Genomic DNA, 24,998 nt, shown 5'->3' with positions numbered 1-24,998 from the left:
TTTTTTATGGAACACCCCGCAATATTTTTTTTCTTAAATTTGTGCAGCTTTTGACTTACAATGTGTTTGGGCTTGTGCAGTTTCGTTCAATTTAATAATTTTATAAAATACACCATTTTTTTTTTACAATTGTAACATTTTTGTTATTTTATTAGAAAAATAGCTAATCGCTCCTGGGACTTCATTTAACTTTTTACTGGCTGCCCCGTAGGTATATAACCTATAAAAAATGTTTAAAACTGTTCAATGAAACATCTTGCAGTAAAACAATATCCTAAAGTTGCAAAAGAAAGTGTGTTTTGATGCATGAACAGCGGTTGATTTCACCCAGAGGTGGTCCAAGTAAAAATACAAAATGTGGTGGGTTTGGATAATCAAAATGATTCTTGCTTAAAGTGATAAAAATGTTTTTGAAGTTGAACTCTCACACCACAGCCCAGCCTCTTCGCCACACAGCGCACCACCTGCAACGATAGCTTACATGATTAGGGCCAAAGAAAGAACAGAGTTTGCTGGCCCTTTGTCCATCTTTCCGGCTGCAAGGGAAGAAACACGGGGTGAGGGGGGGTTATGCGTAATAATTGGAGGTGCCGCCAGTGCGTAGCCATAACAGGCCCGTTGTACCCTTTGTACCCGAGGGCGGTGTGAAACGCAATGCCTAAACGATGGGCGACAGCAGGCAACATGGACTTCTCCATGCCATGGCAAAGGTCCCACGGCCACCTCCGATTCCTAAAATAAAATTAATGGCTCTTCACAGTAATGCTTGTGGTGCTCCTATAAAATATTTTTGATGAAAAACAAATTTCATGAAGTGATGGCGGTTTGACCTTGTAAGAAGAAAGTGAAACTAGGAGTCATTTAATAATTGATGAGAAGTAAGATTTTTTTTATGGAACACTGGAATATTTTTGCCCAAAATCCAGATGGTATTTGGATTGCTGTGTAATAAGGATCATAGATTTTGGTGTCCTTGAAGCAATTTAAAAAATTAAGGAATATATGAGAATTTTAGCATTTTCTTAGTTTTGTTCCAAACTATCTCTTTGCTGCAAGCGACTGTAAAAATTCTTATTGACAGCCCTGTAGATATACAGTACATAAAAAAAAAAAAAGTTTCAGGCCATACAACTAAATATTTTGCAGAAAAAACAAAAACAAAACTAAATTTGTGCAAAATTGTGTTTTGCCGTTTAAAGAGCCGTCAATTCTGCCTTGAGGTGGTCTAAAGAAAAATATGAAACATGGTCACTTTTACAGAAGAGTTTATTGCCATTTCTTTCTTGAAAGTTTAATTAAAATAATTTTGTTGTAAAGACGAAAAACAAAACATTTTGAACATGAGCTTTCGCGCCAAAACCTGGAGTCGCTTCTTGCGCCTCTTCTCTGCACAGCACGCCACCGTCGAGCCCGGCAAAGTGTGCGACGGTGTCACGGTGTGCGCACGCAGGTAGACAGCAGGACCTCGAGTTGTCGGGGGGTACATCTTGGTGGGAAGAGATGTTTCTCCACTCTTGCTGCTTTATGGCTTTTCCTATTTCGACCGTTTTGCGTGGCTGTGTCCTCCTGTGGTCTTCCACTGTGTTGATATCAGCAGATGCTTAGCGCTGCCGGGTCAGAGCATCCACTAGTAAGCTAGCTGTTTCTTTCGTACACATCGCAATCAGTCTCTCTTATCAACGTCGGGACAGATGTAAACAGCAACACAAAAGCCCCATGAACGGGCAATCGCAAACGACGAGGCACTGTGGTGTTAACGAACGCGTGCCGTTGTGCCAGGTGAACAGCTGATGGGGCGTCATGATTTGCTTCTCGAAGCGACTTCGAAGGCTGTTCCTTGCTGCCAGACGCTTCACTGTACCCCCGACTCCGTCACAAGCACTCTTCCCGTGGCTTGCTGCAAAAAGATTCCACTCAGCAGAAATGCAAAAATAATTTTCGTGTTGACAGAAGTTTGCGAAGTTTTTTTTAATTCTTGTACCGAGAGGAGGCACCATCTGAAAAGTAGCGAATTTTCTTCTTTTTTTTTAATTTGCGGAAGGTCTTGTTTTAATATCTTAGTTACCTTATTCTGAAATATAGAAACTGCCATCGTGTCGTGTTCTAGGCAGTCAGAAATAAAACTGAATGATTTTACAGAAATCTCTCGGGTGGTGGCTTGTTTGCGAAAGTAAATAACAACGGGGTGTACTGAGGCCCAAGTATTTACCCAGTGATAGGACTGCGGGGCGTCTTGCACGATGAAACTATAATTTTCAGCAAAGTCCATGAGTATTAGGTATTGCCTCGTGTTTGCCTATGTTTGCTTTGCGCTCCCGCAAGAATTGTGCATGTTGTCTGCTCCCAAAGTGGTGAGCCTTCAGTGCCTTCAGCATATCTAAACATTTTCCCTGGATCTCGTCTGGCGTCAAAACAATAAGTTCCAGTTGGCAACGCATCCCGTTAACCCACTGTTGCACTTGGACGCAATCAGTTTCCTCCAGATCAAGAAGTGGAGTGCTGCGGAGCAAAACATCAACAAAATCGGTACTTGGGCATTTGGCACACCTGTCAAGCATGCACTCTTCATTGCGTAGATCACATACCGTAGTGGCTAGAAGTTCTTCGGTGGTTTTTTCTAACACTGTAGCATGAAGCATGAGCTTAGAATTTGGTGTTCCATGCACAAGCAAACTTTGCGAGTGCTGCTCCCTCCTGCTAGGACACAACGTGAATGCCGCAGACTCGTGGATGTTGAAAAGCCACACCTGAAATCGCAGCTCTTTTTCCATTCCTCGTGCATTTCTTTCAAGTTGAGCAACAACAGATGCTTTTGGCGACCATGTAGAACATTGTTTGTTCCCGGTGGGCAGTACAAGACGTTGTCCTGAGAGAACTCCACTGGAAGCCTGAACTTCTTCGCTGACCGGGCGGCCTCTTCTTTTTGGTACGGTGCTCATTATTCCCGATTCTGAACGTTTCAGAGCTTTGATCACGTGCCTGTAGACTTCACCGTGCTCCAAGTAAACGCGAACCAAACCATAGTTCCGCTTTTCATCGCGGTATGCTCGATCGCTAGATTTCACGGCAATATTATTGCATTTCCTTTTAGGAGAAACCCACGTCAGCTGATGCTGCCCGTCGATTAGGCATCACGTTTCAGAGTGCGAGGAGCCGCCCTTGAGTCCAAAGGGCACAACGGGCCTGCCATGGCTACGCACTGGCGGCACCTCCGGTTATTACACGATACCCGCCGTTTCTTCCCTTGCAGCCAGAAAGATGGACAAGGGGCGGCGGCAGCAAACTTCATGCTTACTTTAGACCCGATCGTGTCAGCTATCATTGCAGGTGGCACGCTGTGCAGCGAAGACGCGTTAAGAAGTGACGCCGGGTTGTGGTGCGAGAGTTCAACTTCAAAAACTGTTTCTTGTTTTAAACAAAATTCATTTTGATTAAACTTTCAGGATCAAAAGACAATCGATTGTTCTTCCCAACCCATTATATTTTGTATTTTTACTTGGAACCCCTCAGGGTGAAATAAACGGCTGTTTATGCGTCAAAATGCACTTTTTTGCAACTTAGGGTTTTTTTATTTATTTTTTCAGCAGGATGTTTAATTGAACGGTTTTAAACATTCTTTATAGGTTATATGCTTACAGGGCAGCCAGTAAAAAGTTCTATTAGGTCCCGGGAGCAATTAGATATTTTAACAAGATAACAAAAATGCTAAAATTTTCAAACAAGTGTATTTTAGAAAATATTTCAATTATACAAAACGGCACAAGCCCAACCACATTGTAAGTCAAAAGCAGTGCAAATTTAAGAAAAATATATTTTGGGGTGTTTCATAAAAAAAGTTGATTTTTCATCAATTATTGAGTGATGCCTAGTTTCACACTGCTTCTAAAAGTTAAAACCGCGCTCACGTCATCAAAAATTTTTTTTCTGAAAACATATCTTAGGGCAGGGCCAGTGGCGGATCCAAGGGGGGGGCGGTGGGGGCGATCGCACCCACCCCCCCCAAACGTCTCGCCAGGCAACACCCCCCCCCCTCCCGGGGTTCTTGTCAGCTCGAAGAAAAAACGTAAGCAATCGACGCAGGATGCAGCTTGTACAACCAGGTGACCAATTGCTTTTCTTCTCAACTGAGAGAGGAAGCGAATGCTCTGGGTACAGTGTAGTCTGGGTCTGAGCTTCTCCTGAAGACGCTCCGGACTTCCCCACGACCTTGGCTTAAACATAAGCCCGCTTTCGTCCTCGCCTCCATCCCTCACTGAGGATCAGTGCCGCAGCGCGGAATACAGAAAGAAGCCGACGAGCGCCAGAAGGGGGAGATGTTTCCTCTAATGGGCTTCATACTGCCTGCGGTACGACTTCTCGTGGCGGGAAGCTAATAAAAGAAAGATAAACGGTACGAGCACTCTAAAGGCTGGAGGCTGCTTACACGGGGTCCTCAAGCCGACGCCGTAGGCACTTATTTGTATACAATGCCGTTTCAACTTAGGGTGGCGGGACATATTTTAGGAAAGGCGCCCACTACTCCTTGTCTCCCCTTGGTGCCGTCTTTACTTTTCGAGTTAAACGCGGCTTCTGTGGATTGACGGCAGAGCTTTCGCGTGGCTTTGGAGGAGCGAATATGTGTGTATCGAACGGAACAGAGGCACTGTCTATTTAATTTATGTATAGTGTTCACTCGAACGGGCACAGGCACTGTCTATTTAATTTATGTATAGTGGCATCTTTGAAAGGGCTCGTTTTCCCCAAGTCCCTAGGCAGGGAATTCGAAGCCGCAGTTGGAAACCAGCAAGCCCCTTGCTGGTTTCCAACTGCGGCTTCGAATTCCCTACCTAGGGACTTGGGGAAAACGAGCCCTTTCAAAGATGCCACTATACATAAATTAAATAGACAGTGCCTGTGCCCGTTCGAGTGAACACCGACTCCCAAACATCCATGCTGCAGTCGTGATCGGCCTTTAGCCCAGTTGAGATTCGCCAACCGGACAACCGTTCTGCCCCATCATATCTCTGCACCTGTCCTCTCGACCCTGACGAATGAGCTAACTACCCAGAAACAAGTGTTCCTGTTAGGATAACAAAATATGGTTTATAGCTCGCCGGAACAGCAGCACTTGCCAAGCCCCTCGTAGCCCCGTCGTCCTTCTCTTGTTCTGGCTCTGCACCAGCTAGTCCCTTCACGTGCGGCTACCGCCGTAGTCACCTGCAGCTCCCTTGTTACAACTGTCACACTCCTCCCCCTCAACTCACAGTGTCAATCAAGGAGAGTACCGTATCGGAGGTCTGCGCTGTCTAGTTGAACGTCTCAAAGTGTCATTTCTCACAGGTTCCGCCTGCACATCCTGTCCTGAGCGTTCCCGCACCGCACTCGGAGCCTGTATATTAGCTCTAGACACACAAGAACCACCCATGTCACGCACACGCTCACTAGGTAGGTTTACCACACTGCCTAATGGTGTCTGCCTAGCTACGCTGCCTTCGGGCCGCATGAAAGTTTGTTGTCCAAGAGGCATGTTCACTACACTCTCCAATGGTGGCTGCACATCCATGTTGTCTTGTGCACTCTCCAATGGCTGCTGCACATCCAAGGTGTCTTGTGGTGGGACTGGTGCTCGTTGCCTCAGGTGATCCCCGGGGCGATTCCAGGTGCCACCCTCTTCCAGCATCACTCGTGCCGACGATGCACTGGTGGGATGCTCAGCTATTGCAGGGACCCAACGATCTCCTGGTCTGAAATTTCGAGCCCAGACACGATCACCAGGCTGTGGTAATCCGTCTCTTCTTGCAGATTTGTTTGCTCGCTCCTTCTGCTGTAGCTGCTTGAACCCTACTCTGACTCGGAGATCTGGGTGCAGCAGGTCCAGGGGAATCTTTAGGCGCCGCCCCATCAACAACTCTGCTGGTGTTCGTCCAGTCAGGTGATGCGGCGTCGTTCTGTAATTAAAAAGAATTCTAAAATCTTGACTTCGAAACATCCTGGTTTAGCTTTCTTTAGCTTTTCTTTTATCGTTTGTACCACCCTCTCTGCAGCGCCGTTTGAGGCAGGGTGATACGGTGGAATAGTGATAGCACGAACTCCATTTCTTGCCAGGAAGTCTTTGAATTCCGCACTGACGAACGCCAGGCCGTTATTACTAACGACCACATCAGGTAGGCCGTGTGTGGCAAAGATTGATCTCAAGCACTCCACTGTGGCTTTAGCCGATGGTGAGGGCACCCGGTGCACTTCCACCCACTTGGAGAACGCATCAACTATACTTAGTTTCACCTTCACAGGGGTGGAACTCATGAAATGTGCTTGGGAGCAGCCACGGGAGCAGCTGAAACAGCTGTTTTGGAGCAGGTTGAAAGCAGCTGAAACTACATTCTGTAGCAGGCTAGGAGCAGCCCAGATCTGTTTTTATTGCACTTTAGCTTGTGTCTTAGACGAGCACGGGAGCAATTTCTATTGTGTTTAGTAGCACAGATGAACATGAGTGGTCAGGGGCCTCGGTAGATGGGATAACAGTGTAACAGATGCGAAAACTTGAAACTTCATGAGAACCAGAAAGCAAGTACCATATGTTTCTGGAGATAGCGTCTTTGATATTTTCTGAGTGGATTTCAGCAGCTCATAATGCAAACCAGCACAGCTTATCGCACAACCCACACGTGCTCGACATAGCAATTCCATGTGCACACCATGTGACGTCCGTAAGCAGTGGACGTGTAGCTCTGCGGAAGAACGTGGTAACAAATTTCGAGTTTATCCTATTTCTATCAAATCACGATTTATCTTGCGTGAATGCGGTTCCAACTACTAATGATGAAGTACAAAATGGAATCTTTTGCTCATTTGTTTTCAACTGGCTGACGTCCGGAACCCGGGCCGCAGAGCCTCAGGCAATCTGACGTTTAACCTCACCTCGGTCGACTTGCTTAACCGCTTATGGTTGGAGAATAACAATCCAGTCGCAGGTGGTGTAGCGCTTGGAATTCGACCCCCGAGTTCTTTTGCGCGTTTCTGACTCGGGCTGCGCAGGGAGAATAAAGAAAACAAAGGATTGCAAGGCTGACCAAGCTAAACGCGCTCATTGTTGCCAATGGAGTCGAAAGAAACCGAAACCAAGACAAAATACAATTTTTTTTTTTTGGCGCACGTTTTACGATTTGGTGCATAATGGCGCGAGGTATTGGCTGTGGCGCAGTTTCCGCAACATGGCGCAACATGGCGCAGACAAATGCGTCTGGCGCAAAATGGCGCAAATGGCGCAGCCGTTCCACCCCTGCCTTCAGTCCGAGCGCAGCGGACGCTACGAGCCATCCCAGCCAATCCAGCGCCGGGAGATTATCACGTGACCTTGTGGTTGGGCGGAGCGACACGCGGAGCTCGAGATCACGCGATACTCCCCCGGCGCTGGATTGGCTGGGACGGCGCGTAGCATCCACTGCGCTCGGACTGAAGGTGAAACTAAGTATAGCACCAAGAAATAGATGCCCTGAAACGGCCCTCCAAAGTCAACATGTAGACGTGACCATGCATTTTCCGGGAATGGCCATGGTGTTTGTTGTATCGACCTCGGTGCCCGCCGGTGAACTTGGCATATGGTACAACCATTTACTTTGTTTTCAATAGCCTCGTCTATGCCTGGCCACCAGACATGGCTCCGAGCGACCATTTTCATTTTCTCAATACTCGGATGTGTCTCGTGTAGCACGCTCAACACCGCTGGCTTTAGTGATGTTGGTACTACTATTCGGCAACCCCACAATACACAGCCGTCCTGCACTGAAAATTCCTCTAGTCGACATGAGAACGTCCTCCAATCAGCAGATTCCGGCAGACGCTTCCCAGACCACAAAGCCTCTCGTACTGTCGACACTATGGGATCCTTATTTGTAGCCTGTGCTACCGCTGCTGCCGACAACAACGACGGAAACGCCTTTTCCAGCATGAACACTTCCCCAGCCGCGTGGTCCTTGAACGAGGATCCAGGCAGTGGCAGCCGACTCAGCCCATCCGCATTTCCTAGATTGACCCCTGGTCGATATACCAGTCGATAGCAATAAGCGCTCAACGTTAACGCCCATCGAAGCACTCGAGGAGAGCACTGTTGTGGGATTCCCCGATCATGTCCTAGAAGACCCAGCAATGGCTTGTGGTCTGTGCAAATGTCGAATTGTCGACCCCACAGGAATTGGTTGAATTTAGTCACTCCGTATATTACGGCCAGGGCCTCTTTATCTAGTTGGCTGTAGTTTTTTTCAGCTGCGGTTAGACGCCTGGATGCAAAAGCGATAGGCCTTTCTTCCCCAGAACTTGTTCTGTGCGCCAATACCGCACCAACACCATATGGTGACACATCACAGCATAGCACCACCGGCTGGCTCGGGTGATAATACACTAGCACTGATGCAGACACCAACATCGCTTTGCTTGTATTGAACGCCGCTAGTTCCTCAGCACCCCAACTCCAGGCCTCCCCTTTTTTCAGCAGTTTATGGAGGGGATGCAACACCGATGACACGTTTGGCATAAACTTTCGGTAAAAGTTTAGTAATCCAAGGTAGCTCTGTAGTTCTTTGACATTCGAGGCTTCTGGCGCCTCGATTACCGCTTCGATTTTTTTGGGTGCAGGGTGAATTCCTTCAGCGTCAATAATGTGTCCCAAATATTCCACACTTCTTTGGAAAAGTGAACACTTTGCCAGTTTGAGTTTCAACCCGGCCTCACTTAACTTTTTTAAGACTGCCTCCAGATTCTGGCAGTGGTCATTTTCTGTTGCCCCTGTGACCAAGATGTCGTCAAAATAGACAATGGTGCCGTTACAATCTCGTAAAAGATTTTCCATCTCTCTTTGAAATATGGCGGGAGCCGACGCTACTCCGAAAGGCAGCCTGTTGTATTGAAACAGTCCTTTCTGCGTGTTAATTGTGACAAACTTCTTAACTGCCGGCTCCAGTTCAATCTGCTGGTACGCATCGCGGAGATCTAGCTAAGAGAACGTTGTTCCCCCAGCAAGCTTCGCCCACATCCCTTCCAGTCTCGGTACCGGATACACTTCTGTAATAGCCACTTGGTTGACTGTGAGTTTAAAGTCGCCACAAATTCGTATCCTACCATCCTTCTTTAGTACAGGTACGATAGGCGCCGCCCACTCTGACGTTCGTACGGGGGTCAAAATCCCGTCGCGCTGTAAGCGTTGCAACTCTTGCGCTACCAGGTCTTGCAACGCAAAAGGTACAGTTCGCGGTCGGAAAAACCTGGGTCTGGTTCCCTCCGGTACGCTGATAGTTGCTTTCATTCCTTTCAGCGTCCCTAATCCTTCAGAAAACACAAAGTGAAATCTGCCTGCCAACTCTTCAGTGCTGCTCACCTGATGCACATTGACGAGCTGATCTAGAGGCATGTTAAAAGCCCTAGCCCAGTTCCGTCCCAGAAGAGCCCGGGAACCACCTCGTACAACAAACAAAGGTAGTAGCTCAGCTTTCCCGCCAAACTCCGCCATGACCGTCGCCTTGCCGACTACGGCAGCCAGCTGACCGAAGTAGCCCCGCAGTTTAACGGTTGATGGTTCGATGACGGTATCTGGAAACCGTCTTTCGAACTCAGTCTCATCCATAACCGAAAACACAGCTCCGGTGTCCAGCTCCATTTGTACAGTTTTTCCTTGTATCGTCACTTCTGCAAAAATTGGCGGGTCCTTGAACTCTGGTGCCTCTTTTCGGCCGTTTCCTGGTAGCGCTATTTTTTCGCTCGGGTTTAACGGCCAGAGGTCCCCCACGACGCTCGAATCTGACTCTTCACTGTCTTGAGCTTGCATGACGTGCACCGAACGGTTTGCTGGTGTCTGAGTTGAGTTCAGCGTCTGCTTCGTTTTTCCTTCGCGATGTTTGTCGTTGCTGCTGACTCTTCTCTCGTGGCTTGTCTTGTTCTGGCACAGTCTTGATATATGACCTCGTTGCCGGCATTTGAAACAAACACTATTTACAAACTTGCACGTTGATTCCCGGTGCTTGCCGCCGCAACGGAAACAGCTGCGTCGCTCTTCCGCTGACTGCGCCGATGTCGACAGTGCTGTCACGCGGTTCACCGCTGTCTCGGCTGTCCCGCTCGCTCGGCCGGTGATCTGTTCAGCACCTCTCGCGGCGGCTTCCATGCTCGTGATTAACTCCACCGCCCGATCCAACGTCAAGTTAGGCTCTTCCAGTAGCCTCCTCCGCATCACGTCATTCCTGATGCCGTGCACGATGCGGTCCCGAAGGTTGTTCGCCAACTCCGCCCCAAATTCACACCGATCGGCCAATTGGCGCAGGCCGGCGACAAACTCCTTCACGGTTTCCCCGATGTCTTGTGTGCGGCAGTAGAAATGATACCGTTGTACAATCACCGACGGTCGCGGGGAGTAATGCTCTGTAAGCAACTCAAGACATCTGGCGAGAGGGGCCTCCGAAGGTCTGATGGGTGCCAGCAGCCTGCGCAGGAGTGAGTACGTTGGCCTGCCACAGCTGCTCAGAAACACGGCTCGTTGCTTGTCTGCGACGATGTTGTTCGCGATAAAGAACTGATCCACAATCTCGACATACTCTTCCCATTCCTGACCACCTTCCCCCGTGAACGGCTCTAACTTTGGCATGATGTTCGTGGTAGACTTTCATACAGAAAATATTCAGACGAAGTGCAATTGAATAGTATAATTTGGAAGGGATCCATTGCTGGTTTAATGTCGTGTCCAAGATTAAAAGTTATAGTTGCCGAACTGCAACATGCTTTCAAAAATAATCAATAATTCGCTTTTGTTCTCTCGAGTTGCATCCAGAACACGTGAAAACACGAGTTTGGGTTGGCAATGCCGCATGTGCTGCGCTCTGGACATTCCAAATATACGGCGAACAACCGACGAACTTGCCCGGCAGCGTTCGTCTCGCTCTCTGCGTCAACAGTGTTTTGACGCCGCAAGCAGCGTCGAAGCCACCGGGCCATTTTTGTCGCTTGTTTGCAACGTACTTGCTCCATTGATTTAAGCCGCTCCTCCCGTTGCCGCAGCAGTTGAGCAGTAGCTCCAACCAGAATGTCTGCCAAGGCAATGTCTTTAAGCTGCCCTAAATCGACTACTCACGTAGTGTCGGTCTGAAACCCAAGTTTCAGAAAGGATAGTGCCACCACAATTTTCTAGATATTTACCTCTAGCGTGGTCACCCGAAAGGTTTTAATTCAAAGAGTTCATCCCTGACAGGTAAACCGATACAAAAGCTCTCAAGATCAATATTATGTTATCAGAGTTTAGTAAAAACGATAACTCAACAAAAAATATAAACACTCCCCCCCCCCCCCCCCCCCGCCGTTTTACACAGAGGAACCGCCCCCTAAAATGGAGGTCTGGATCCGCCCCTGGGCAGGGCTCAGACATTGCAGCAAAAGGCCGTGAATTTCTTTTTAGAAATCCAAAGTGGTTGAGTGCAACGTCTGGAACGTCTAACAAAGTAACCCAAAACCTTTTTTTTTTTTTCTTTTTAATTTGTATAATGCAGTTTGGAATAAGTGCCAGGCACATTAAGACTACACAGTTCTGAGACTATCGTGCAATGTATCACAGTCCTTTCTGGTTCGTCTATGAATACCAGACTTTTACAGACAAACCCGAACCCAAAAAATCTGTCGGCACGTCGGTAGTTTTTGTAGTACAGCAAACTTTGTCAAAATTTCAAGTAAAAACATACTTTTCGTGTAAAACTCCTAAAAATATTAGTCGCTGGAGAAATTCAGCTATCAATGTTAGACCTCTCTTTCAAATTCCTTTTTGTTCACATTCCACCCATTGAAGAGCACGGTGAAAGAGCCCAAGTATGCGCCTGATCTAGCCACCGTGCTGTCTTCTGCATGACTAAGTCCGTCTGCCATAGTCAGCGTCACCATGGACACGAAGTGTCTTTCTTGTGGAGGAATACGCGAATGCAGGGTCTAAAGCCAGCGACAAGATACGTCATCTTCCGAGTGTCGTCTGCTAATAAGCATGCGCTAGAGAGCTCGTATTACAGAGTTGCCATCAGCTCGATCGGTGTCATGTGGTTCATGGGCCGCATTTGCATCACGAGCTGCGAGGAGGTGACGAAAGCGCGGATCGTCTGCAAACTTCTTCACCTTTCCACCCGCTTTCCTCCTCCTCGTCATGCGAAAATGCAGCGCATACACACTTGCGATTGATCGCTGCATGAGGCATCCGCCATTAAATTGCAAATGCTCCCCGTGGCTTGAGATGAACCCCCGCTTCAATTTAGGCTCCCCAGAACACGGCAATGCAAGACAAAGTCCGACGCGACGTTGTGGAGGTCGACGACGAGAGCAGAAAGCAATTGATCATCGAACCCTTGGCGGTTCCGAAGAGGCTCGGTGCACACTGGGGCTCGAGATTATATTAAAGTTTCCCCAAACGAAGCAAGGTGCAGTGTGTTTGGCAGCCTAGCTTGGAGCCCAAGCTAGCAGAGGGCGTTCGAAAGATGGCGCGGCTGCGGATGATTCGAGACGCTGTGTTCGCGTGGGCGTCATTGACATTCAATGACCATAGCAGACGGACTTTATTGTGCGGAAGGAGAAGGTGGTGTAGCAAGATTAGGTGCATACTTGGGCATTTTGTCGCAGTTCCTTTCAGTGGGTGGAATGTGAACAAAAAGAATTTGAAATAAGAACCTAACACAGATGGTTGAGTTTCTCCAGTACCTAATATTTTGACGAGCCTCACACAAAAAGCATGTTGTTCTGGCCATTCGATTTCATGTTTTCTTTCCTGGAACATGGACTCTGTCTATACTCCCTTTCATCTTACAATGGACCACAGAAGACGCCAAGAGCCATCAAAGCCGCGTGACTGTCACGCGACCTTGGGGAGAGTCACGCGATATCTCCGCAGCCAGCACTGGATGGGCTGGGAAGGCTCGTATTATCCGCCACCGGCGTATGGCAGGGTAAAACAGATTATAGCGTGTCCTCCGCAAGCAGAAAAGTTCTAGTGACAACTGACTCACCAGGTTGTGAACTTGGTGATGCCAACCGCTGGGCACAAATATGACTTCCCCAGCTTCCTGAGTTACGGTGATTCCCAGCTTCTTGTCCGCGTCACCGCGAGCACATTCCGGCAAGGTGACGTCGTATGGTAGCTTTCCCTCAGAGTCTCGCAGGGCGTCCTCGTTTCCGGGGGGGAAAAGGTGCCAGAGTTTTCTCCCACAGACATTGGCCGACCAACTGTACGATCCAAAGACGTCCGCATGGAATGGGGTCCTGAAGGCGAACGCAAAGTCAGGCTGTAAGCAGCGCATTCTACTAAGGTGCCTGGAACACGCCTCCGACCGGTGTGTTTACTACATCCTCCTGTCACTTCGTTTATTAGTTCCTCAAATGCCCACAAAGGGTTCGTACAGGTTTTCAAGAAAAAAATTCAAGGACTTTTCAAGGACCTTTCAAAAAATAAAGAACACTACAGTAGATCACACACATTATTTTTATTGCACAGAACAAAGAAAACTGACTTCACTTGAAGTTATTGCGCGTACAGTTTCATTCGACTAGGTGAAGTTAGTTCTGGAGTATGTACATAGTCTCATTCAACTACATGAAGGGCGAAAGCTCACGTTAGGTCTTTTAGTTTATTAGCTAGTTGAGTTTTAACGCTGCTGAGTTCCTCAGCCTTGGCTCTTGCGGCCTTTCTTAGACTGTTCGATTTTACCACCTTCTTGATGTCAGCAGTTGCTTCAGCCTTTTCTGCATATTCATCTGCAGAGGCCGTTAAATCGGCAACAACTGCCTCAAGCTTCTTTTTCTTCATCTGCAGCCCTTCAACCTCTTCCATGATTTTTTGCCTTTTTGTTTGCTGTGAGTTTTCCTGGCACTGTTTCTTTTGCGATTCCAGGTGTGCACTGTAATGCTGCCTCGCTGCGGACACAGCTACTCTAGCTCTTTTGAGATAGGAATGTTCAAAATCCCACCTGCCCTCTCATCTGCGTCACATATGATACGCTGTGAAATGTATGACAAACCTTTCAGATTCTCTACAGAGATCTGACGGTTTACGCTAAACCCCCGTTCATTGGTGGCCTGCCCATGGCTTAAAACAAGCAGCAGCCTGACTGCGTTCCAAAGCTCTTTGTACGAGGGATTGGAGCACAAGAGGTCACGAAAAAAACTCATCGAGCCTGCTAATGCTCCTCTCAAACATGCGGAGCTCATGCTTAAACTCTTGCAGCAGTTCAGTGTATTCTGCCAATACACATACTCGTTGGCAGTCACTCTGTCTTCCTGCCATGGTCAAGACGTCCAGCACCTTCCTTATGCCCACCAGGCACTGATCTGGCTTCGAGCACATGAGCCGCGGGTCAAGGGAAGACAGGTTTCTAGCCATGGATGTCTTCAGGGGACTTCGTTCCAGTATTTTCTTGGTCACAGCTGCCAGAAACTGTTTACACTCCATCCTGAATCGAAATGCATAATTCGCGCTTGCTCTCGAATCCTTCAGTGCTTGTACACATTTGGCGCCGATGTCCACTTCATCAAGCGCAGTGTGGTCATTAGGGTTGTCGACATCCACCCTGAGCAAACCACCAACCCCTGCCAATGAAGACAACACCGAAGCCTTCATGAACTTCACAAGGAGCTTCCGCACAACACTTTCAAGGTCTCTACCGAGAAAGAAGATCATTGGCTTGTCAGACTGGTAGTCTTTCAAGAACGGCTGAAGAATGGAAGCAACACTGAGAGCAAAGTTCAGTTTTGCCGGAGTCAAGGGGTCACGACAGAAGCTGTACAGATTTTCAAAGGATGCACACTTTGTTAAGCTCACCTGCTTACTCCTTGCAGACTCCACATATTTCTTCACATCATTCCAAAGAAGCAAAGCTCTTTCAATGACAAGTGTATTTTCCACCCATCGATGAGCCACAAAGTGCAGTGGAAATGTGTCCTGGTTGGTCACTGTGGAAAAATCTTCCCTTCGTGCTGGTGAGTCTCGCAAGAGTGCGCTCAGGCTTGTCAGCAAAATGTCAATGCCCCACTTACTGGCTACAACACCTGCTCTGAAGGCAATGTGGATGGTATGTAGGCCACACGTCCCTAAGTCAACACACTGGACCTGATGGTGTTCCTGCAAGTGCACTTGCATATTCCTGAAGAACTTAAGGTTAATGTTTGGCCCATCCATCGAGATCTGAATAGTCTTGCCAAGTGGCAAAGGCTCCAAAGCCCTGAGAAGCACTTCCTGAATATCCTCTGCCGTGGAATGCCCCATAAAAGCGGATGTGTAATATCTGGTGGCCACCTTGTGTGACGAGTCCCAATAGCACACATGCACGTCCATTTGCTTCTCTTGCAGGAAGTCATTACCCGACTCGTCAAAAAGCACGACGTAATAGTCAGACTTCTGTACCTCTTGTTGCAAGCGCGACAAGAAAAATGGCCTCAGCCCATGACATGCTACATTAGCGCATTTTTTCTCCCCACAGGAAAACGATTTGGCCACGTCGCTGTCCCGAAACATCCGCTTGAACAAGTCGCCGGTTTGTGCCGACGATCTGTACGAGTAGTGGGAGGTAATCACTTTCATTGTCCACAGAATTTCCGCATCCGTAACCACCTCGTGTGACTTGCAGGCGCTGTTTAGATCGGTCGCCTGCGACGGAGCCAAGCCAGTGAACCGCCCGCTTACGCTTGCTGCCAGATAGTTCTCCATCGAGTTTCCAGCTGCCATTTGCATGATTCCACAGTGCTTTGCACCTTTTGCATGGCTTTTGAGGGCAGATTCGCCCATCGAAGCGATGTCGAACATCTTTCTGCAGCGTGTGCATTTTGCGCAGTGAGGGTTTGCTGTATCTGGCGCAACCCAAAGCTTATAGTGGTCGTTGCTGAGTCAAGCGCTTTGGAACTTACATTTCCCGGGAATTATTCTATGCCATCTGAATGCACGAATCACTGGGTCACTACACGCACCATAAGCGACACGTGGGACAAACAGCGAACAAAGCATCCGGAGTAGGCACAGACCAGATATAAACAAAGCACAATGTGGCCAACAGACAAATCTCGGCCTATGGGGCTGTGCCTTTTTTAGTGGGTTGCCAATAAATCCAGCTAAAGACGAAGGCAAAAGAAAGAATTAAATACTACCAAATTTAACTCTCGATTCATATAACTGCATTTCCGTTGCAAATAAGCACGTTGGGGCGACATGCCTTTTTTACGAAGAGGTCGAGACTCTCCAGGCTCTCCAGCCTCATTGTGGCCACTTATGGCTTTTGGCCAACCCTGAAGTTGAAGCAAGCCAGATGAAAGAAAAGAAAATAAAAAAATGCAACGGCCGTGCGTTTTTTTTGTTTTTTTTTCTCGCGCAGGAAGTTTGATTGGTTTGACTTCGCGGTCCCGGTATCGCGGAAAGCAAGAAACGAATTTTCCCGGGACCACGACCAACCGCTATAAAACGCGGGTCGCGCAACCGAGCCCCGCGAAACGCTAAGAATTGAAGGGTTTTCAAGGATGGCAAAGATATTCCAGCACTTTCAAGGCCTTGAAAAAGCAACTTTCAAACTCAAGGGTTTTCAAGGGTTTCAAGGACCTGTGTGCACCCTGCCACAAGGGGCTCTACATAAGGGGGACATAAAGTCATTGTATGATAGAGCACACGGCCCAAAAATCAACAAAAGAAACAAGGGATAACAAGAAAAGGGAATTGTAAGTCGTAAAAAGTGACGAGTGCTTCGCGAAATTTTGATATATCGGTTATGGTTTCTATGTGGAGTTTCAAGTTGGTCTGCTTCTTTTGCAGGGGCTGTGGCGACGTCAGAACGGCGAGCTCTGATTGGCTCTGATTACAGGATAGTGGGTAGACCTCAAAGCAAGCTGCCTCGAGGTCTACCCTTCGTTCAGAACCAATCAGAGCTCGACGTTCTGGAATCACCTCAATCCCTGCGGAAGAAGCAGACGAACATGCGTTTCGCATTGAGTCTGGCAGATTGTTCCAATAGACCGATCTCACCAGGAGTTGTGCGACGCCACCGCTGCCGCGGTGCATCCTGGTACCTGTAGTTCTCCCCAGTTTTCCGGCCGCGTCGATGTGCATAGTACGCCCGGCGTTTGGAAGTTTTCGGGTTAGCACGAGACTTTTAGCCAGGTGTTTACTCATGGTTTTCAATTGCTGGCTTCACATGTTGTATGCCACGGAGCTATAATAACAGCACCAAGCAAAAAGGCCTCGGATATTATGTCTTCCCGCGAGAAAGAAGCATGGCAAAGAAAGCTCAACAGAGCCGGACAGAGCGGCAGGAAAAATAGCGTTTTACGATTTGTTTCGCGATTTGCTTCGTAATTTATATCCAACCAATTGCACGCCAGCTAAAATGTATAAGATTACAGGGCACGAGACAGAGCGTGCCAAAGTGTTCCGTAAGCTGGAATCTCTCTGACCATTTGCTCCGTAGCGGTCTATTCATTGGTCTATCTGAAATAGGACCTCCGCACTGCTTTTATGGAGGCCGTTTTTAATACACTTCTTGCTCGGTGCATTTTGGTGGTTATAACTGTTATTGCGACGACATGTTTCAAGCACAACTCTGCTTCAAAAGATTAGGACAATCACTAAAAAAAGAGCAGCGATTCCCGATATGCACCACTTGAAATAAAACAACCTTTTCAGAAGCAGCGTTCATTTTTTTTTTTTTTCATACAAACGTGAAAAGGGTACATAATGCAATTTAGAAGTGGAACACGTACCTACCGCCAAAAATGTAACAAATGAACCTCATTCATTTTGTGGTGGTCTATTAGGCTGGTATTACTGATCCAGTCTGCATTAGCACCAGTTGAGACCGCAGAAAAAAGCTTCCCCCATCGGGCGACTGTTAGCTTTCGGATCTTGCGCAAACAAAATAAAACTGATTAGAAACTGTGCACGAAAAATCATCTCCACCCCAAGCTTTCAGGTATCTGGCATGGTTGCTTCTTTTTGATAGATGCCATGCAATTATTACGTCGCGTCAGGCATGGCCTTTCTGTAGATCAGTTCTTTGTGTGCAGGCTTCTCCCGCTGTACTCTGTCGCACAGGCTGTCAACCTGAATGAAACAACTTTTAAAAAACTATCGCTCACCGAGAAAGTCTATTTAGCTCCTCTTACTTGATGGCTGATTAAACGTTATGCACAAGACTGAGCACCACCAAGCTTAGTTTTTCATCACATTTGATGCTGTTCCGTGGTGCTACACCGAGCCAATGGGCCCTCGAATTTTCTTGTTCTTTGCTACTGCACTAGATGTTCACTTGTTTGCAAGGTAATTAAGACGTCCGAGGAGTCGGAATGCTCGAATAATAGCGCCATTGTTTTTTTTTTCTTGTTTTTTTTCACAGCCGCAGTGGGATTACCGCGTGAACGGCAGTGGGTTCACGCTTTCACAAAGAGGAAGAAGCAGACGACGACGAAGCAGACAAGGCGATTTTAAAGCGATAAGACGACAAACTGCTTTTCTGCACTTGCTGAGGAACGTAAGGCATCACAAACAACACAATCTTATGAAGTAAAAACATGCAAGAGAATCAAGGTGATACCGGGGCGTGCCAAATGATAATCTATGATGATGTACGTACGCGCAGCCGTGTGTAGCCGGGAAGCCGGGAAGGGATGACTACAAGTAGCATGGCGGCGGCACCACTTCCGAATGCGTGCGCCTGCGCAGTTCGCTTGGTGGCATCGGTCTATTGTTGACAGAAAGCCCGACATTGTCATTAAAGTGTTACGCCGTTGCCTGTAGCAATCCTGGCAGTGGCACAGCGATGGAGGTGGTTGTGGCGGAGACCTCTTCCACTCACCACCGCTCATCGGCTTTGCGGTCTGCGAAAACTTGGGCAGCTGCGAGTGGGGTGCGGCAATGCGGCAATGACGGCGACACTTCCATTCATTCACACTTTTTGCCAAAACTTGAACGGCCAGGGTTGTGACGTCCGACACATGACACACCGGCTCCTGGCGGTAATCTATTGACCCTCCGGGACCACTTTTCATGCGTGGGCAGTATGGGATGCTAAACACCAGTTGAAGATGCCATTCGGGTCTCCCGTGAAGGTAACAAATGCACTAAACATAATGATAACTGCACACAGATAAGACAGAACAGACGGGGTAAGAAGACTCTTCTTTCCTCATCTGTTCTGTATTTGAGCGCGGTTACCATTATGTTTACTGCATACAAATTAGCCCACCTTACACAAATGCACCGATTGAACTCGCATTACGAATGGAATCGAAACTGCTGGTGCAAAGAATGGGCTTATCTGGGGCATCAAGCAATCAACCTAGGCAGTAAAATGGAGTGTGCGAGCTTCCAAAGAAGGTTACGCTCCACCTAAAGGCCAATGGGCAAGCAGAAAGAAGGAAGCCCCTCCTCTTTCTGGAGGGAGTAGGTTCCAAACCTGCTCTTTTTGGGTGACGAAGTGGGAAGAATACGAGGGAATGGAGAGGAAATTGAGGAAGGTTTCTCTGGCCGGTAGAAAGTGCTGCCTGTGCATACACACAGGTGAAAAACATTTTTGTATTATGTAACCGATTTTGGACAATGACAATTTTGAAACAGGCCAATGATTCAAGTTTGAACCCCTCCGCTGAGAATTACCACCTGCAAGAACTGCCAAGATTGTTAGAAAGTCAAACAGTAGTTAGTTTTACCCACTGTAGGAGTGAGGCCAGAGCTACAAGCGCAGATATTTTGCCACGAACAATGTGTGCAGAACAGAAGCGAACGAGCTTGCTATGAACGCCAAAAGCTCAGAGCTCGCTCTAGTAGCTTCTGCAACGCTCGAACTTGGGGCGTACCAGAGTATAGGTAGGGCTCTCAGTGATGTGATTGGCCTAAGCCATTTTGGAGCACCTTTTGGAGCAGTCAAAACAGTCTTTTGGAGCAGCAAATGTGGCCTTTGGAGCAACCAAAACAGTGCTTTGGAGCAGCAAAAAAAGGCTTTTGGAGCAGCCAAGACAGTGTTTTGGAGCAGCAAAAGTGGATTTTGGAGCAGATATTCTTAGAAAAATAAAAATATTTGTTTTAAGTGCTGTACAAACGAAGGGTATTTTGTATTGTGTTGTGTTCTGATGTAACGTGTTGTGACGGAACTTGCTGCTGTGTTTTTACTGCTGAGACATCCCGAAAGTGTACAGTGCCGTAGGCATTGCCGAGCAATTCCGAAAAACCGCTTGCCACCGTTTTACTGGTTCCCGATGTGCCAGATTTTCATCAAAAGTAAGCAAGCGTAAAACAATAGATTGCAAGCGTCCCAGCTGGTGCCTCTGTCGTGCAATCATGTTCATCGAGACAACCGCTGTTGTCTCCATGAACATCTCAACCAATCATGGAGACAACGGCTGTTCGATTGAAACCGAAACCATGCTACTCCCCTCCGTCGCTAAATGATTCCCAACATTGTATGCAAAATTTAACTGTCGACCATACGACAAAAAACAGTGCAGCGGCGAGTGCTTGTTAGGACGGCAGACAAGGTACAAACTAAACAGACAAAAAAAAAACGGAGCGCATCGATGCAAGACATTGCGAGCCAGGGTCAGAAAGTTCTTAGAGCGCTTTGCGTAACGACTGAACTCTGAACTCGAGACAAAAAAGCGCACTGTGCGGGTTCACCGTGGACGTTGCCTTCTTCGCTTTAGCTCACTTCTCTTCACCAAATTTCTTCCGTGGCAGATTTTTCACATACCAGGGTCTCTCTCGAAACAAAGTTCACTGAGAGAACCCTAGGTAATTAGTACTTCGACACAACAGTCTTTCAGTTAAAGAGTGATTAAAATAAGAACACCGACTTGACATAACAGAAAAAAGTGAAAGCCGTTTACAACTCCCTGTAACGCCGAATTGGAGCGCAGCTCTTGAGGAGGAGGAGGGAAGGGTACTCAGGGGAGGGTAGACCCCTCCTCCTCCTCCTTGTTCTCCTCCTCCTCCCCTCATTCTTTAATATGCTCCGGGGGGTCACCTGACCTCGGGAGGAGGGGGCACATGACCTTGGGGGGGGGGGGGGGGTCACGTGACTTGGAGGGGGTCACGTGACCTCGGAGTGTCACGTGACCTTGGGGGGTCACATGACCTTGGGGTCACCTTGGGGGGTCACGTGACCTTGAGGTGACCTAAGGAGGGGTCACGTGACCAGGGGGTCAGATGACCTTGGGGTGACCTTTGGGGGTGACCTTGGGGGTCTCTCCTCCGTCCGGTTTCACCAATGTAGGACGCTGGGCAGTCACTTCAGTGCATTTTGTAGATAATGCCTCTTTGGACGTTTGCCGGGGTTGGGTCCTTTGGTTTGGAAACGGAATTTCCAATAGTTCTGTATGGCTTGAAAACAGTTTGGATGCCAAGGGGCCTCAAAGCGCGACTAAGGGGTTTCAGAGACTCCTTTGACATAGGGGATGCACACTACATTCTTATCTCTTTCCCTTTCGCACAGTTGCACATTTTGTTCCATTCTGTTTATCTACAAAATGCCCTGAAGTGACTGCCCAGCGTCCTACATTGGTGAAACCGGACGGAGGAGAGATACCAGACTCAAAGAACACAAGCGTGACGTCACGTACGCATCCCACGCGACGCGACTGAAGACTGAACTGGTGGACCATGCGTGGACAATGGGGCACTCTTTCGACTTTCCGGCCGCGACGACCTTGGCGAGGGAGGACAGATGGGGGCCCCGAAAGCTTCTAGAATCGTGGTTTGTTCGCAGGGACACATCCATGTGTGACAAAAACCGCGGCCCTCTCCACGAAGCTTACACGGACATTCGTGATAAATAGCGTTGAGTTGAGGTTGAACCCTGCATTTGCTGTGTAACTACTGATGATGCCTCCCGCATGGGAGGCGAAACGTCTAATGAAGTTGTTTTTTCTGTTATGTCAAGTCAGTGTTCTTATTTTAATTATGACGTCTCCCGGCTTTTGGAGTATTTTTGCAGTTAAAGAGTGATTTTTATAATAACGCATGATTCAAACAAGAACAGGAATGTTGATGAACATGCGGCGTTACTTAGTCTCCTTTTAGAAAGCGACATATCTGCAGCGACGTGGGAACGGCAACACCCGATGCCGCGCGACCACGGTGACTGGAAGGCAGGGACCAAATATAGTTTCCCCATGGCTGTTGCTTTCAGGAGCTAGTGCTTCAGCTCATAAAATAACTCCCGCCGCGCAGAAACGTGGTTTCGTTTCACAGCATGACGGCATGGCTGGTACCCGGCATGCTAGCATAGGAGTGTCCGCACACACCCGTGTCTATCGTTAAAACTATGTTAAAAAAAAAACCATACCCATGAGACAACGAGAGCGTGAAACTTGAAACGGCAGGAAAACCATGCAAGACCGGATGGAAAATTGATGCAGGGTACATTGTGTCGGACGGCCACTTGCGCCACATAACACAACCATACTCAATTATGGTACTCAGTTTCAATTTTGAAAGGCGAGCGAAATTGGTTTTTTGGCGCAGGCTCGGCGCAGGTTACCCACATTTTGGCAAAATGTAGCAGCATGTAGCAGGTTTAGCCCCTTGGCGCAGTTTGGCACAATTGGCTAAGCAATCACATCACTGGGTTCTTCGTTTTCGAGTTTTATATTTTTCAAAAATCAAAGGGGGGGGGGGGGGGGGGGGGGGTAAAAATCTGGTGCTATTTTTCAGTCTGATAATTGGCAAGAAATCGGGTCTTTCTGAAGCCATTAGAAAACTAGGTTTTTTGGGGGCTTATTTAAGGAGGCCAAGTACCTGAAATATGTTATTTACACAAACAAAAGTCAAGAAAGTATATTATATAGCAATGGTGCTCGATCTTACAGTATATTTCTGACTCATTCTGAAGTGAATATATGCAGAGGTAACGCAAATCGAAGAAGTTTGTTATTATCAAACGAGTGACCGAGGAAGCAGTTCTTAAACACATCCAAAACTGTTCTTATTTCCCAAAAATTCAGCTGATTTCAAGACCACAATTCGGAGACAAAGCGGGCTTAACCTGATTTTCATAAAAACTGTTCAGAGTGCAAAAATCGGGTAATATCGGGTTTTACCCGAAAACGAAGAACCCCAAGTATAGGTGACTTCTGTGCAGCGGGTTGAAACTGGCTCAGTTCTGGTTTTGTCGAGCAAACTTTGAAATTGTTCCCAAAATTCTGAAGCATGCAGTGTTCCCTCACAAAATGTGCTTCCTGGGAGACACTTTTTCATCATCCAAAGATAGCCGCATAACATGAAAAGCTCACCAAGATCCCTTGGGTCCCATGTACACGAAGCGACAGTCGTCTTTGACGTCGGTCCTTTCGCCCCAAAACTCGTTTAACCAATCGGATGTGAAGTAGACTGGAGTCGCGTAGGCCTCGTAGTTTGCAAAATCCCTACAACAAATAAGAAAAAAACATGAGGAAAAATCGGATACAACCATCGCCATATTTTTAAATTACGAGCTAGTTGAATTTCTGGATAAATATTTGAACACAGGTAACAGTGAGAAAAATAAACCCAATGTTAAAACATTGGCTCCACGATTACAGATTTTATTCTTCAAAGTCAGGGGGAGGGGTGGGGGGGGGGGGGGGGTTTTTTCATAGGTTCGGTGTTTTTTCGGAAAACAGGAGCCGGGCATGGGATTCCACCACCTCCAGGTAACGAGCGCCTCTCCCGAATACTAGCAAAAAGTCCCGGTACCCCTGGAAGAACAAGATAAAGGGCGTGGTTCCGGAAAAATAAATCAGCCTGATGGAGAGTTCAGTCATCTTCCAAGTGAAGAGAAAATGAATGAATGAATGCAATGACTCTTCCCCCAATCAAATACTATGCTGTGGGAAGGCTGCTTCTTTTTCTAGTCGTAGATGCAAATTTTTTCTCATAAAGTTTGGGTTTTTCTTATACAAGGACAGCTCCAATTTTGGGTTGCTCGGTTTTCCAGAATGTCGACGAAAGCGTTTCGCAGGTTACTTATCTGGGTTTATCGTTATACGTCGAAAGCATGCAGCCATAGTTAGAGCATCCCCTCTCTTACAGAGTAAATTGTTCTGCATTTCAAGTCTTCCCTGCCAACATCATGATACGCTTTTGCCTCTCATTAATCAATCAATAACCAATAACAGGAGCGTTAGGCAACTATTTATGCATCCATAATCCAGTAATTTGACAGGGCACAGCTATAGATCTGGTTACAAACAAGTCAGTGTTTGCCAACACCAGGTGTGGGCACTGGACGTGCGCAGGAATCATATTCGCGTGAAGTGAAATATCTGCACATGAACCTTGCCAACAGCGACGCCATGTCAGCGGTGCAGCGTTGGTGTATAGTGTCTGCCCGCATTTGCTATAATGAATGCCCATTACACCAACATTTTAGCTATGTGCAGTACTTATTCTAAAACAAAAAGTTAGGGTGCAAACAAGCTGGTGAACATTTAGCATAATATACGACAAAGCCCCGAGACTGGGGAGAAGACGAGGACAACACAGTCTCAAAACTGTTCTGTTGATACTCGGCAGCAGGGGCAGATTTAAGGGGAGGGGGGAGAGGTGCCCCTGCCCCCCCCCCCCCCCCAGGTCCCCTAAGGGAAGCTTTTTTTATGGAAAAAAACGACACACACGAGCTTTTTTGAGAGAAATATTTAGTTTTGGGTGCATGTCATGCAGATATTAGGTCAACCAAATAGATCTGGAAATGTGACACCATATCAGACCGTGACGTCAACCTCTGTTGGCCCGCCGCACGCACGCACCTCCCCTCCCTCCCCCTCTCTCCCTCTTCCCCCCCCCACGCACGCACGCACGCACGCACGCGCGCGCACACACACACACACCTTCTATCCTCCCTCCCCCTCAGCTTCTACCCCCTGTGTTCAAACAGGGGGTAGAAGCTGAGCCAGGCTGAGCCAGTTGGTGGTACGTATTACAACGGTTAAACCAGCGATCGCTTGTCTTTCCTCCTTTCTCCCTATTTTCGTAGTTCAGCTGGTTTAACCGTTGCAAGGTGTTCAAACAT

The 24,998-nt window shown here is 47.7% G+C and overlaps 1 protein-coding gene across 1 annotated transcript in view; it reads right to left on the bottom strand.

The window, feature by feature from the left end:
• LOC115318361 (2-oxoglutarate and iron-dependent oxygenase JMJD4) overlaps positions 1-24,998 on the bottom strand; it is a 42,039-nt gene that overhangs the window by 16,431 nt on the left and 610 nt on the right. Inside the window, exons 3-4 of the mRNA XM_029978065.4 lie at positions 23,242-23,373; positions 12,996-13,248 (exon numbers count right to left, since the gene is read on the bottom strand). Coding sequence (XP_029833925.2) covers positions 12,996-13,248; positions 23,242-23,373 — 385 coding nt within the window. The remainder of the gene's footprint in view (positions 1-12,995; positions 13,249-23,241; positions 23,374-24,998) is intronic.

Source organism: Ixodes scapularis, unplaced genomic scaffold (assembly GCF_016920785.2).
Source record: "Ixodes scapularis isolate PalLabHiFi unplaced genomic scaffold, ASM1692078v2 PGA_scaffold13__105_contigs__length_92229423, whole genome shotgun sequence".
NCBI classification, from domain to species: domain Eukaryota; kingdom Metazoa; phylum Arthropoda; class Arachnida; order Ixodida; family Ixodidae; genus Ixodes; species Ixodes scapularis.
This window is presented reverse-complemented; position numbering and strand designations above follow the sequence as displayed.